The sequence below is a fragment of the Myotis yumanensis genome, unplaced genomic scaffold (assembly GCF_028538775.1).
Source record: "Myotis yumanensis isolate MYYU_CA2020_CCGP unplaced genomic scaffold, mMyoYum1.0.hap1 SCAF_10, whole genome shotgun sequence".
Classification (NCBI taxonomy): Eukaryota; Metazoa; Chordata; class Mammalia; order Chiroptera; family Vespertilionidae; genus Myotis; species Myotis yumanensis.
This window is the reverse complement of record NW_027223761.1, coordinates 61,853,152-61,868,346: the sequence shown is the minus strand read 5'-3', so window position 1 is coordinate 61,868,346 and position 15,195 is coordinate 61,853,152. Positions and strand designations below refer to the sequence as shown.

Genomic DNA, 15,195 nt, shown 5'->3' with positions numbered 1-15,195 from the left:
AACCTGGGCATATGACTGGAATCAAACCTGGGACTCTTCAGTCCACAGGCTGATGCTCTATCCCCTGAGCCAAGCTGGCAATGGCTCACTCATGTTCCTTTATAGTCAATCCCTTCCTTCACCTCTGGCCCCTGGCAACTAGTGATCTGCTTTCTATTATTATAGTTTTGCCTTTTCTAGTTTTTCATGTAAATGAAATAATCTGATATATTGTCGTTTGTTTCTGGCTTCTTTTATTTACCATAATGCCTTTGAGATTTATTAATATGGTTGCATGTATCAATCATTTCTTGCTTTTCATGATTGAGTAGTTTTTCACTCCTTGGATGTACCACAGTTTGTTTATCCATTTACCAACTGATAGATATTTGGGTTGTTTCCAGGCTTTATCTATCATAAATAACGCTATCATGAATGTGTATGACAACAACTTATGTGAGCATGTTTTCATTTCTCTTAGATAAATATTTAGGAGTGAGGTCAGGGTTGATAAATATTTAACTTTATAAGAAATGGCCAAACTGTTTTCCAAAGTGACTATATCATTCTCACCAGCATTCTAAGAGGGTTTCAATTACTCTACATCTTGTCAACACTTCGTCTTTTTAGTCTTTTTAATTTTAACCATCTGGTGGATATGTAGTGGTATCTCATTGTGGTTTTTATTAGCATTTTCCTAGTGATAAAAATGTTGAACATCTTTTCGTGTGCTTATTTGTCACTCACATAGCAAATATTCTGGCTATTTAAAAAAGCTGAACCTGGCCGGTGTGGCTCACTGGATTGAGTGTCGTCCTATGTACCAAGAGGTCACTGCTTCTATTCTCAGGCAGGGCACATGACCGGGTTGCAGGCTCAATCCCTAGTAAGGGGTATGCAGGAGGCAGCTGATTAATGTTTCTCTCTCATCGATGTTTCTATTTCTCTCTTCATTTCTCTTCCTCTCTATCTAAAAATCAATAAAACATTTAAAAAATAAAAGTTGAGCTGTTTTTCTTATTTTTGTATTATAAGTGCATATGTATCTACAATATTTTTATTAAGTGTGTGGCTTGCCTTTTTATTCTTTTAACATATTTCTTTTTTTTTAACATATTTCTTAAGAGCAAGTGTTTTAAGTGTTGATGAAGTTTAATTTGTCATATTTTCTTTTATGGCTCACAGGGCTTTGTTTGTTGTATCTAAAAATCTTTGCTTAATCCAAGGGTCACAAATTCTTTAAAAAAATATTTTTTCTAGAAGTTTTATATTTTTTATTTTTCTATTTAGAGGTATGTGGCCCATTTTTAGTTAATTTTTTGTGAACAGTGTAAAGGAAGGTTGAGGTTCTTTTTATGTGTATGAATATTTGATTATTCTAGCACTATTTTTTTTTTCAAAGACTAGCCTACTATTTACTGCCTGCTAGGCTTTAAGCTGTAGTTCCTAACATTTACTTTTTTGTTTCAAACATGCAGTAACTCTTTTCTTTGCCCTTTTCTTTTAGGGATTTAGGAACACTGAACTCAAGGGAAAATTTGTGAGTTTGGGAAAAGGCTGTAGGAATTCTGAGATTTTTTTTTATCCATTGACACCTGCTTAGTCTATTACCTTATCAGAATCAGGTTCAACTGACAACCTCCCATCTTCTGGGTCAGAAAATGTACGAAGAGCTTTGCTAAGCATTTAGCTTTAAGAGTTTAAAGGTAAAATCTAACCATAAGAATTTAGAAACTTAACAAATAGCTGGTGTAACAAAGAGGGCAGGAACTTCCCACATATAGGTTTAGGTTTAGGTGACCCATACTAGTATACCTCAAACACAGGGAGAAATGCTCTACATTTTTTTATATTAAAAAAGTGTGCAAAAATCTTGAATTCAAATTCTCGAAGGAATGGTTCAATGCATTGGTCTATGCTTCAGGGGGTTGGAGGGAACACTACTTTCCTACTCCTGTTAGTTTCTTAATTGCTGGGGGCTCTCCTCTAGTGTAATGATTCTGCATCTCTCTAGGCTCTCCTTGCTTTTCGAGGTGGAATAGTTTATTTGGCGAATTTTGGAGTAGAAACTGGGCCCATGAGCTCCATCTTTGTTTCTTTTTCTTTGGGCTCCACACAGCCTATAGGGACCTCACATTCTTAGGGAGGCCTAGTGCTTCCCAGTTCTTCCTATGACTTGTGGGTAAGTATGCCTCATTCTAGAATTAGATGTTAAGAATTTGACCACAGACCCATTCTTCAATATAAGCTTCATAACTAATAAAGGTGGTATTTTGCTCTCCCAAATGTACGGTATTTCTCAGTGGGTTCAGAATGTGGATAGGGACAAGGAATGAAGTTTAGTAGGCCTCTTCAGCTCCAAAGGTCCAGACAAAACAGAATACTAAAGATTTGTTTAATAACTGTCTCCAGTATTTAGTTATTGTAAGACGCATGGTTTATTTCTCCAAGTCCACAAAGTATAAAATGGGCTTAAAGCACAGAGAAAATTTTATTTATACATAATAACTTTCTGTAAAAAGAATCACAAAATGGCTGTTGCATCTTTATCCAATAGATATTTAGAACTAGGACTGGCAACTTGATGTTAAAGAATAGTTTTATTTTACTTTGAAGCAGAATTCAGATTAAAAGACCTCTTGAGATTTATTTTAGGTCTATGAATTTTTTTTTAATAACTGTAGATTTCTTTCAGCACATGAGCAATACTGAAAATAAGCAAGTTTAAATTCTTCTGATAAAATATCTCCACTCCTCCTGAATGTACTTTTTCCTCGCTGGCATTAAAATCAGATGATGAGTTTAGTGGTTCTTTACATCGAAACCAAGTATTGGGTTTCAGCACTCGGGTAATGTTCTTTGCCTTAGGATCATATTCAAATTGCTTTGATCTACGGAAGAAATAGAAGAATCCTAGAGAGAGAGAATCATGATTAGTTATATTGCACAACTAGACAATGGTTCCATACTTCTTAATTTTATGAATGAAATGCAGAATAAAATAATTGAACATCATGCAGAGAAAACAAACTCGTGTAATTATATAGATGCATTTTGCTTTCTTAGTATCACATGAGAAATATTATTATTTTTATTTTCCCCGAGGAAGAAGTTAAGGTGTGAAACATGAATTTCAAGGGAGTTACTACCTTTCTAGCCAGACTTTTGGTTTATGCCGAGGTTTGCAAAGTATGTGTCTAAAGAGTGTGAGGGGGAGAAGAAGGCCCCTGTGGGTATAGACTTTGGTCCCATTTCCTCATTTTCGTAGAGTTGTTTTACTTTATCTATTTTAGGTGCTGTGCTTCTGTGTTGGATGTCGCTGGAATAAAGATTGCGTCACTCAAAAACATTTTTGGACTCCTGTTTACTCCATGGTCTGGGTCATTGTCTTTGAAACACTAGTAGCTGGACTGGTACATTAAATTGCCCGAGGTTCTTTGAAGACTGTAAATTCCTGGATATCTGCCACAATACCACGGCCTCAAAACTCTGGATAATTTGTAGTTTCACACACCTGAGCTGTGCATATTAAACTATGTACAGTATAGTCCAGGAATCACTGTTCAGTTTACGTGCTTAGTTATTTTTTATGCTTAAAACTCTTCAGGGAGTGTCTGCTAAGGGGTATCTTGGATCAACGATAAATAAAACTAATTTTGGTACTATTCAGATTGATTCGAAATGGTACAGCAGAGAATATAATGCAGGATTTACTGATTCAGTTTGTGATGTTGCCCGCAGGGTTAAAGTTTATTACCACATGTGCTCGAGAGTAGTAAAATTATGTTAAAATTGAAACCTTGAAGTCTTTTCTGTCTTCTTTTACAGTCAATAAAGCCTTCCAATTGTCCTAAGAGATTAGGCCTTGATGCTTACCTTTATGCTGGAAAGCAGCATCCACCCGGAGACCAATTCCTGGGAAGGATTTTACCACCCTCCGTGGATACCCTCGGTCCATGGCTTGGGTCACTTCATCATACCTGGATACATGGATATGAAAAGAGTTTTTGGATTCTTAGTTTTGGGGAGCTTAATTCATCTACTGCCCAACTTGAAGTCAAGCAGGGATGTGGAGAAAAAGAGGCCTAGTAGAGGAAAACTAATTGGATCAATATTAAAAAATATGGCAAAGGCCCTGGCTGTGGTTGCTAAGTGGTTACAGCGTCAGTCGAGGGTTCGATTCCTGGTCAAGCGCATGTACCTGGGCTGCAGGTTTGATCCCTGGCCCCAGTTGGGGCATGTGTGGGTGGCAACCAATTGATGTGTCTCTCTCACACTGATGTTTCTCTCTCTCTCCCCCTCCCTCCCTCTCTCCCTTCCACTGTCTCTAAAACTCAATGGGAAAAAAAGTATCCTCTCCCTGACCGGTTTGGCTCAGTGGATAGAGCGTCGGCCTGCGGACTGAAGGGTCCCAGGTTGGATTCCGGTCAAGGGTATGTACCTGGGTTGCAGGCACAACCCCAGTAGGAAGTGTGCAGAAGGCAGCTGATCGATGTTTCTCTCTCATCGATGTTTCTAACTCTCTCCCCCTCTCCTTTCCTCTCTGTAAAAATTCAATAAAATATATTTTGAAAAAAAGAAAAAAATATCCTCGGGTGAGGACTAACAACAACAAAATAAGGCAAATAATATGTTTGGTTGAATTGTTTACAGTGTCTTGAAAACAAAAATTGATGAGGGGGAGAAAACCACATCATTTGTCAGACTGATGCTATTCCAGGAAATGTTAAAGTTAAGGGTTCAGCTTGGGGCTCTCATAGATTTGATTAAATATATATTTTTTAAAAAGATATTTTTATTGATTTTTTTACAGAGAGGAAGGGAGAGGGATAGAGTTAGAAACATTGATCAGCTGCCTCCTGCACACTCCCCACTGGGTATGTGCCCGCAATCATGGCACATGCCCTTGACTGGAATCGAACCTGGGACCCTTCTGTCCACAGGCTGATGCTCTATCCACTGAGCCAAACTGGTCAGGGCTGATTTAATATTTTTGTGCCACCAGCAAGTTGGTTGACATCACCAGCTTTATTATTTTATATTATCTTTATTTTTTTTAAGTGGGAGAAAGATCTTTAAACTCACTAACACATTTTTTTTTTTGATAAATGCTATCCACCTGAAATTGCCTTCAACACAATTCACTTTAAGAAGACTATAGGTTAGTTTTATTTTTGCCTGTGCTAAAGTGATGCTATATGTTTTTTTTTCTCCAGAATAAACTTACCTCCAGCACCAAATGCCCACAAAGAAGTAGGTTTTTCTTGTGCTGTGGTCACAGAAAGCTGCATCAATTTTCTTTACATATCTTGGAAAGCCAAGTGTATAGATGGATTTGGGATAATCTGGTAAAACAGCATATCCTCTGATCATCCAGAAACTGTCATCTAGAAAGAGAGAAAGTGACTCTCTTATGATCTATTTTCTAGAACGAGAAATAGATGTCTTAAGATGTTTGAAAAAAATTAAGTTTTAATGCATAGAGACTTAGTAATCTTATGTCACCATTTATTCTTACCACTTTCTTTAGCTACTTGTATCATTAATATTACACAAATAACATGTACCTATAATTAAGAGTGTCCCATGTCAATTGGTTTCACTGTATTGGTTGCTTTTCTAACTCTGACAAAACCATCAAGTGTGTTTGGACACATTCTCCTAAATTTCAGCACTCAAGGGTTCTCATTGGCAAGTAATTTGAACAAGTCCTTAGAAAAAATAAGGTTATTGATTAAATATAAAATACCAGCTAAATATATCAAACAAACAATGACTATTTTTTTGGCATAAGTATATCCAAAATATTGCAATACATACTTATACTAAAATTATTTGTTTTTATCTGAAATTTAAAGCATCCTCTGGTTTATTTGCCAAATTTGGCAATCTTAGTAAAAAGGGAATATAGAAAAGACATGGATTACTTTTATTTGGCAGAAAAAAAGACTGTTGATATCATTTTTTTAATCTCCTGTGTAACTGGGTAGTGTTTATCTTCCCAGCCATGGAGAATCCCTGGATTCTTTATGACAGAAACCTAAGTACAGGCATTCATGGGGGGAAGGGAATGATGATGGGAAAAGTTACCTTTAAAAACCAGAATCTTATCTTTAGGGTTCTCATATGCAGCTTGAATATCAGCTGGCAGAGATGGCCAAAGTGATGAGATTAGTTCAAATTCAACATCAGTGATATCACAATAGATCCTCCATAGGTACCTGTTTTAAACAAAACACACTTTCTACATTCAGCCTATTATGTCTGGGTCCATGAGAATATTTTAAACTGAGGCTTGGATGTTATCTAATTGGTTGGTATTTTCCTCAAATAATTTAGAGCTTCAATACAATTTCCCTAAGTGAAGTTAGGTGGCTGTGAGTTCAGTTCTACCCTTTGGACTACCAAGGTCAGGACATGCCTTCGTGCCCATTCTCTTGGGTACGTAGAATAGCAAACTATCCATGGAATCCTCATAAATAGTACTCAATGTTTTGGGGGAATTTAATTCATCTACTACCCAAATTGGAGTGCTCAGTGGCCTCATTTTTGCCCAAACTGAAATACTCAACATTCTAAGCCAACACCAAGCACTCTGAGAACTTTTTGGTGCCGATGTTTGCTAGAACGAAGGAACATTATTGTGGGCATTGCAAAGTATTTCCACAGATTTTCCCTTCTGGAAAGTTCTGATTCTCTGAATGAAACTTGAAAAGTCCTTATATTCTATTCCCCTTCCCATGATGACAACCCTCCCCTGCCACGTGGTCTCTTGCCTCTGCTTCAGGAGCATGTCATTACAGCGATGTATAGTCATAGGTGGAAAGAATATGATTTCAAATATTCTTTCCTTTTGTCCCATATCTTGTTAGACGGCGCATATCCTTATACTTTGTTCTAAAAATATGGCCATGGTGTACATAACTGGCACATCATGCTGCAATTTATGCCCAATAAATTGTACACAGAGATTTCCTACTACAGTTAACACTTTGTTGTTGTAACATTAAGAAATGGCCTCCTGATAGAGTTTAACATTGGGCTCTCCAGGTAGAAAAAAGATCTAATTTTTATCACTTTCTGATTTGCAGGGTGTAAATACTCTAACCATGGCCAGTTTTAAGCTACCAAAGGGATGTGAACTGGTTTACAAAATTCCTGAAAATTTAACAATTGGATCCTGAAATGCTATAAGTCATCTCCAACAAGCCACGAGATTGGTGTGTTATTTTAGCTAAAACATCATTGAAGGCTGACTTTCTGTGGAAATTTAAAAATTTGCCTAAAGACCTTAAAAATCAATTTATCAGACAAGTAAGAGATATATGCACAGAGAAAAACATTCAAACAGTTGGGCAATTATAAAATGAAAAGTAAAAGGCACACATTCTTGCTATGCTCACAACTCCCTCTTTATCCCCAGATCTCTTGAATAGAAAAATCTTCGTAGAAAGTTAAGGTATTTAAGGGGATGGGTTTACCTGCCTTTAAAGAACATTACTTCTCTGCGGAAAGTGGTGATAGCATCAAAAGTCAAATCAGGGTCGCAGGCATGGGGTTCAGTAGGTCTCTTTGGCTTAGCAGGTGCTGTAGGTAGCCCCCCTTTGATGAGAAAAGAAATACCAGAATTAAGAGGGCATGTGGAAATACCTACAGGAGGATCTTACCCAACTGAATATTTTCTTCATGATAGTATTTCAAGAAGAGATTTTCTCAACTTCCTCCTAGAAACCTTCCCATTTAGTTCACATTATACTCAGATTTATGGTGTTGCTCACCGTAGATGGATTGGATTCCATTGATATCGTCCTGAGAAAGTGGGTATTTGCTAGGATCCAGGGAGACATAATTTGGGAACATCAAAGCTGTTTGATCATTGGAGTGAGAGAGCCCCAGTGAGTGGCCAAATTCATGAGCAGCCACAAGAAATAAGTTGAATCCTCAACAAAAACAGGGAAAACAAGAGTACATGAGTCACTCAACAGGAAAATGGTTACACATGAGACTAGGAAATAACTAAAGGTTTGCCCTATAGCGGTTAATTCTTGTAACATATGCATCATCATTTATATGGGAAATATTTCAATATTAATCAGTGGTATTAGTCATATCATGGAGAAATGTAACCCAAAGTAAGCAAATGGCAGAAATCAAGTGTCTCAGGAATGGATAGTATTAAAAAAGATTGAAGTTGCCAGCTTTGGTTGTTGCTAGGCTATGCTATATGTGCTGTTTCTTCTACTCAATTCAGAGGTTCTCCATTGGCTGTAGGGTGAAGTCCAAATACCTTCACATATAGCCTTTCACTAGTAAGGTCTAGTCCCTGCATTTTCTCCAGGCTCATATTTTATTTTCATGTTCCATGAGCTAGCCACGTTCAATCATTTGCAGTTCTCATCTATGCTACTTTCTTTCTAATCTCAATGTCTTAATATCTCATTTCTTCTGCCCAGAATATTACCTCACCTACCCCTTGTTACCTAGCTATCCTACTTATTTCTCTAGAACTATCTCCTTCATGAGACTTCCCTTATCCCCTCAGCTCCTACCCAGGTTGAGTTAAATGTACCTCTCTGAGCTTCCACAGACTCAGTGCCTAATTCTGGCAGAATGCATTAAGGGACAGCAATTGTCTATTTCTTTCACCAAGCTGTGAATCTTTCAGTCAAGTGACTATGTCTTAACCATCTTTTATTCCTGGTGACTGCAAAACTTATCAATAGTGAGTGCTTAACAATGGTTGCTGGTTATGCAGGTATTTATAGAATCGTTACCTACACCTCTTATATAAGACCATATTACTCTGTTCTTCTCCATACCAGAAATCGTACTATGCATGGTGGAATTGCCTTTTTACTTCTCTGTCACTAGTCCTTAGGGTTGTAAATATTAGAGACTGCCCCTGGACTTAGAACTAAGCCTATGGATCCTAAGGAAAAGGCTGAGCCTTTCATGATGGAGCCTTGTCCCATGATATTTGCACAAAATGGACATGAAATGGCAAAAGGATTATTACATGGTATTTCATGCTTTTCTGCTCTTGATGTTGTTGCTGCCCCTTGTCTGGCTGGTGATATCACAGGGTTTGCTTCTGGACAAGGGATGGGACAAACAACTGAAAAAATAATTAAAACACAGGTCATCTAAATGAGGTCCAAACTTTTATCCTGGCTTTCACGACCCTCTATAATCTGAATCTTATTCACCATTTTAGCCTTCTCTTCCACTGCAATTCTAACATTTCAGTTGGTTGGATTACTCTGTCCAGAGCACTCTTTATTACACTTAGCCTTCAGAGTTCCTGCTTGGCCTTCAGGTCTCTGACCGGACATCACTTCCTCCCCTGACTTCTTTATCTGTATTTGGGTGAATTTCTTTGATGTGCTTCTATTACATTCCCATAGTTTCCTTTATCCGAATGTTGATCATACTGATGTGAATTGCCATTTGATAGTGTGTGCTCCCTAGCTTGTAAACCCTGGAGGTCAGGGTCTGTGTCTTATCCACTATTGCATACTCCATTTCTATCACAGAGCGTGGGCCAGAGAGGATGTTGAATGACTTCCTTTATCAAATATTTGTAGAGCATCTATCATGTGCTGAAGATGTTACAGGACGTATGATACGGTAGGAAAAGGATAACATCCCAATTTTCTTGGAGATGTGACTAGATAAAATTTGCATTATACATTGGTACCTTTGTGAATATTTTTTCCTTGTGCCTGGAAATAAATCATCATTACCATCAATACTAATAACCATCAATGTCAAACACCTTTTGAATGTTCACAATGGGCAAGTGCTTTGCAGGGTGTTGGATTGCAGGTACTTGTGTCATCTTCCTGCAAGAATGACATTATCAGCCTTATTTTACAGATAAATAAACACAGCACAAGAAAATTAACCAAGATGCCCAAGGTCCCTCTGTTAGTGAGTAAATGGGAAGCCCTAAAAGAGACCAAGGGCTGCCAAACCACAGACCATCGCTCTTTCCACATCACAACACTGTGCACCAGTAACATCTAAAGAGCCTGTTCAGGTGTTCAGTGCACGCCTCTGTGTAGCACGTACACATTCACATACAGGCCTGGCTTTAGGAGGTTCTTGGGAAAATCTCTCTATGAGCTATGGGTTTGTCCCTCTGCTATTATCATGTAATGACTTGTTCTTCCTACAAGAAGCAGTGGGATTAGCAGATGACTATTGTCTATTGCTCTTAGGCAAGTTATACTAAGACTTTAGCACCTTTCCCACAGACAGACCCTACATGTTTCAATCAAGCAGGTAATCATATAGCATATATTATTGCCAAATTTTTTATTTAAAAATCACAATGTGATTGGAGATTACATTTGCATAAGGGTTTTGTTGTTTTTATTAGAGAATGGGAAGATATTTTCCCTTTAATGTCAGTGAGCTACAAGACATACAATTGGATTCCTTGGGACTTACAATCTATACCTTGAAGAATATAATAAAGTAGTTAAGAAGCAACCCATTTATTTGGGTACTGTTTCTTGCTTCTGCACCCAGAACTTGGTGGAGGGCTCTATTTATTCCCTGACTTGCTCAAGCAAGTTTTGCCAATGTGGGGCCCAGAACTCTTTGGATGTTTTAATAATCCACCCCTCTTGGCAGAAGGTTTATAGCAGTGTGGGTCATAGTAATTACTACTAAATATTGGACTTAATAGGGATGAAAGGATGGTGAAATCTTTGACTAATCTCTGCCTCTAGATATGAAAGTAAATCCTGGGAGTCATGCTGATTTTGGCAAATACTAGGATATTACCTATTGAACATATTCACACTGCCTTTAGGGCAAATCTAAAGAAATATTGGGACAATGTCTCAGCAGAAGATACATAACCAACATGACCCATTCAACCCTACTTCCTTCACCCACGTGTCTGTGATGCTAACCTTTGTGGCAATGGAAGCAACCGACTCTAGACTTGCCCCGGTGCCTGAAGTCCAGCCACGCACTGACTTTTTTACCCCGCTTGTTCACTAACACTTGGAAGAATAACTGCATTTCAGTGAGTGGCCATAAACCATACTGAGTCACTGGCTTTCATTTTTGCAGAAAGTATAAAACTGACATACAAACTATCTGGAGTTACTTGGTCAGAACTGAACTGTGGCATGTATACCACCCATCAGCAGAGCCACAGCCTCTGCTTTCCTGGGACCCTAGACACCAGGTACCAGCTCCAAGGTAACTGCTGTCAGTGATTTAAAAAAAAAAAAAAAAAAGAGTGGGGAAAGTCTCCGAGCTCCTTTGTTTGATGCACATGCTTTTCGTGTAGTAGAGTTTTGTTTTTTTATTTAAAAAGTAATAAAATATCCCTTATTTTAGTGCCAGGGAGGCCCTTTAAGAGAAATAAAATCAAATGCTTGTTCTGAAGGAATGGAGCAAGTGTAAAGATTAGCGTCTAATTCGTTAGCAGATGGGTAAGAGTTTGAAGAGGAAGTTCATGCTTGTAAACAGACCTACGAGCCACGAGTTCACACACACCATCCTTCAATCACTAACTAAAAATTACCACGTCTGTAGAGGCTTTTTAAAATCCTCACCCACAGATGACTTCTACAGCATGTTCTGCCTTGTATACTGGTATATATGCCTAGAACTTATATACCGCCAGATCATGAACCTCCAAAGGCCTGGAATTCTTCTAGTACAATCCTGTGGTTCCCGCAACACCTTGCATAATTCCAGGCACAGAACGAACCCTCAGGCATTGTGAGTGTATAAATGGATATGAGTAAGTGGAGAATGTTATGATTATAATAAGATTAGCAACTTTATGAGGTGTTGTGTGGCTGAGGCTCTGATTATACAAGCACAATTGTCTGAATAGATATTGAATGCTTTCATCAGTCATCTGAAAATATGGAAACTTGTGAGAAAATCGGACCATTAAAAAGCTACTACTTGCAAAACCATTTTCAGGAATTCTCTAGAATAATAAAATTTTGTTCATAAATAAAATTAGGCTTACCTTCTCCACCCTTGGTCCAATTTTCAGCCTCATCAAAGTGAGTGTCTCCACCCAGACCTACACCAGGAGGAAAGGCATGGGCGAGGAGTCCCAAGGGGCCATCAAAAGAACGAGGACACTGACCATGGACTGAGACAAAATTCAAAGGGGGGGAAAGGTCAGTTTCTTCAAAGCCTTGAGATGAAATAGCCATGTTTTCCTCACGATATTAAAGCTTACCTCGGTTCCGAAAGGCAATCATTATATCCGCAACCCCCTTGGAAATCTTGGTGAAGGTGAGTGGAGTGACTTTGCTCCACACCTCTAAACCTTTTTGGATAGCCTCATCCACGTCAGCTCGTGCCATATCTGGCGTGTAGTTCACGATTCTTAAAAATTAACATAAATATGTCAGTTGGTGGTTATACATGCATGTATGCATGCATACTACAAAAGAAAAAAATTTCTATCTTATGAATCAGATGCTGCAGTGACTTTGGGTATGCCGTTATACTTACACGTGTATTATACTTTACTATTTAAATAAGTACTTTTTCAATTCTCTCTCATCTGCCTTATTAATCAGGTAGTATTATAACACTTTAACATATAAGGTTCAAAGAGGTTAAATGACTTCCCTAAGATCACACTCTAAATGGGAAAGCATTCGTCCCATGGACGCATTTGCTGTGTGTGTGACTGTATTATAAATGTTCTAAAAAGCATTGAGATGTTCCCAATTGGCTTGTGGAAATCAGTCTCATGCGTGTGTTGTACGTTAAGAGTGTCAGTTGAGAGTCATGAATACTTAGTTACTCAGCAAAAGATTTTCCTTTTGTTTATATTATTTATTTTTCGAACCCTATTTTTAACTCAATCCCTAAGACTCAAGAAGATGAAGGAAGAACTACCAGAAAGACTCTTTAGGGCCAGCCAGGAGGGGTCTAGAGCGATGGTCAAGGCCGCTGACTATATCTCAGCTCATAGGAGCACTTCATCCTCTTCCTGCCAGTAACCAGCTCCTGTCTTTAAGGTCCATGGAGCCAAACTCCATACTTCACTCTGTGGTCCAGCCTCACACTCATCTCTAAGGTCTCCCCATTTTCTCCTGAGCACAAGTCATCTGTACCTCCAAACATCTAAATCAAATGGCAGTGCATCTGATCCTGAACTTATATGGAGGTGGCAGAGGCTAGGGAATTTTAGGGCACACCTGCCAGAGCCAGTGTGCTGGTAAGAGCTAGGTGACCTTGACTATGGGAAATAACCTTTGGTCTCATGTTCCTTGTACTTAAGGTGGTAAAAACAGTGGTGCTTACATCACAGTTCGTTGGGAGGGCAAATCAATGAAATCTAGGACGCGCAGTGCACACAGGAAGTGTGCGGGAAAATAAACTATTATTATTTTTGGAGATGATATTCCTGTTCCTTGGGACTGGAGGGAAATAAGTTGACAGAAGCATTACCTGTATGTGAGGTTGTATTTCGTCCACCCAGGGAGAGTGAAGCCATACTGACCCACATCAGGAACCCCACACCTGGGTGTCTTCATGATCTCCAGCGTGTTTGAGTCCAGCTTTCCAGTCACTGTCAGCCCAAAAAACGATTGCATTTCCCGAAGTTTGCCATCCATGAGACTCCTGTTCATGCTTTGAACAAGATGGCTCCCTTCTATTTCAAGAGAGTAGAACTGGTTGAGATATGCCTGACCAAAAAAACAAAAAGAAGGCATGGACTACAGGAAAGCAAATTTCCATCTCAGTATAAAACAAAATTGTCTGAAATCCTTTTGGGCAGTGGGGGAGGAGGAGGAAAATAAGCAACGAGGACAAGGAAGGAGCAAGGGAAACAAGAAGGAAACAAAGAGGAAAGAAAATAGTCACCCCGTTTTCCAATTTCCAAGAACTGTAGAGCCATGTGTCATCAGAGTTGGCCAAACCACTCAACCCATAAAACTCCAAACCTCCACAGAAGAGAATCAAGCTTCTTCTATGTGTTACATGATTACATATCTTACACATTTTTACTGTGACATTCATTTTAGTGTTTCCTTGAAACAAATTCTAGATAGATGATTATTCATCTTGCAAATTTAATTGATTTAATCAAGTATGGCAAGCCACCTGGACTGATTTTTAGAAGGAATCTCCAAAGCAGTGTATTTTTCATACATAGAAGGATAAGACCTCCTAGCTGGTCTTAAAATACTTTTATATGGAGCTCCATTTTCTGCAGGGCTGTTCCCTTTCTCTGCTCACCAGCTCTTCACTTGTTATCATTGCTCAAAGGTGTAGCAATCCTGCATCTCCCCAACCCCACACCCTCACTCTCCACCCCCACACATAGATCCTTGATGTCTGTGGAACTAGGGAAATAAAAAGCAGCTCCTTCTCACAAGAGAGTTCAGGATTCTTTTGTAGGTATTTCCTGTCTTTTTAAGTCCCAGGACAATCAATAAAATGATCTTTTTATTGATAGTCATGAATAACATTTATTGAGCCAGTACCTGAGCCAGCTGCATGTTTTCTTCATCTTTCATTTTTTGTTCTGTAGAAAATGCAGAAGAAAACGCTGTGAAGAGCACAAAAAGAAGCAGAAGGCTCTTCATTCCTCTGTCTCTTCAGTTGAAGCCTGGTTCTGTTTGCACAGAATTTAGAAAATAATAGTGAGACGTGGCATGGATTGGCTTGTATCATCGTTTAATTAATAACAGAAAAAGGACATTTGCCATGAAGTGTGTCATGATAGGCTTTTCTTCCCCTTCGGTTGAATTGATTTTGCAATCAAGATCTGCAATTGTTTAGTAAACAAAGCCATTGTTCATTACTGAATTAAATATAATATGAAGTCAGCTCCAAGTTACTTTTGTCCTTGCCAACTTGGAGGTTTTCCTGTTCATAAATTCTTGAGAGTTTATAAAATAACAACTGGCCTGGTGCATGAAATTCGTGCACATTAAAAGGGAATTCATTAGAGGAAATATTTTAATATTGCTATTTGTCCTTTCTCTATAAAAGAAGAGTCAGAGATTAAAGAAAATTAGTAAAATGTATATGAAAATCTTCCTCCTGTCAGAGTCTGGGGCACGCCGCAGGACCCAGCGTCAAGTCCCCGCCCACCCACGGGTGCCTTGAAATTGTGCCAGACCCATAACCAGCTGGCCCCACCCCTGTCAAGCCCCGCAGGGTGTGGGGTGCAGCCTCAGGTCCCCCAGCTTGGCCTCAGGTTCTCCA

General features: G+C 38.8%; 1 protein-coding gene across 1 annotated transcript; it reads right to left on the bottom strand.

Moving 5' to 3' along the window:
• Window positions 1-2,650: 2,650 nt before the first annotated feature.
• On the bottom strand, window positions 2,651-14,570 carry MMP27 (matrix metallopeptidase 27). Its single transcript, XM_070426913.1, has 10 exons — window positions 14,469-14,570; window positions 13,429-13,667; window positions 12,203-12,351; window positions 11,984-12,112; window positions 7,758-7,919; window positions 7,461-7,581; window positions 6,070-6,200; window positions 5,207-5,366; window positions 3,856-3,959; window positions 2,651-2,892 (listed from the first exon to the last, which is right to left on the bottom strand). The coding sequence occupies exons 1-10, from the start codon at window positions 14,568-14,570 to the stop codon at window positions 2,651-2,653; spliced, it is 1,539 nt and encodes a 512-aa protein (XP_070283014.1).
• Between the last annotated feature and the right edge of the window lie 625 nt (window positions 14,571-15,195).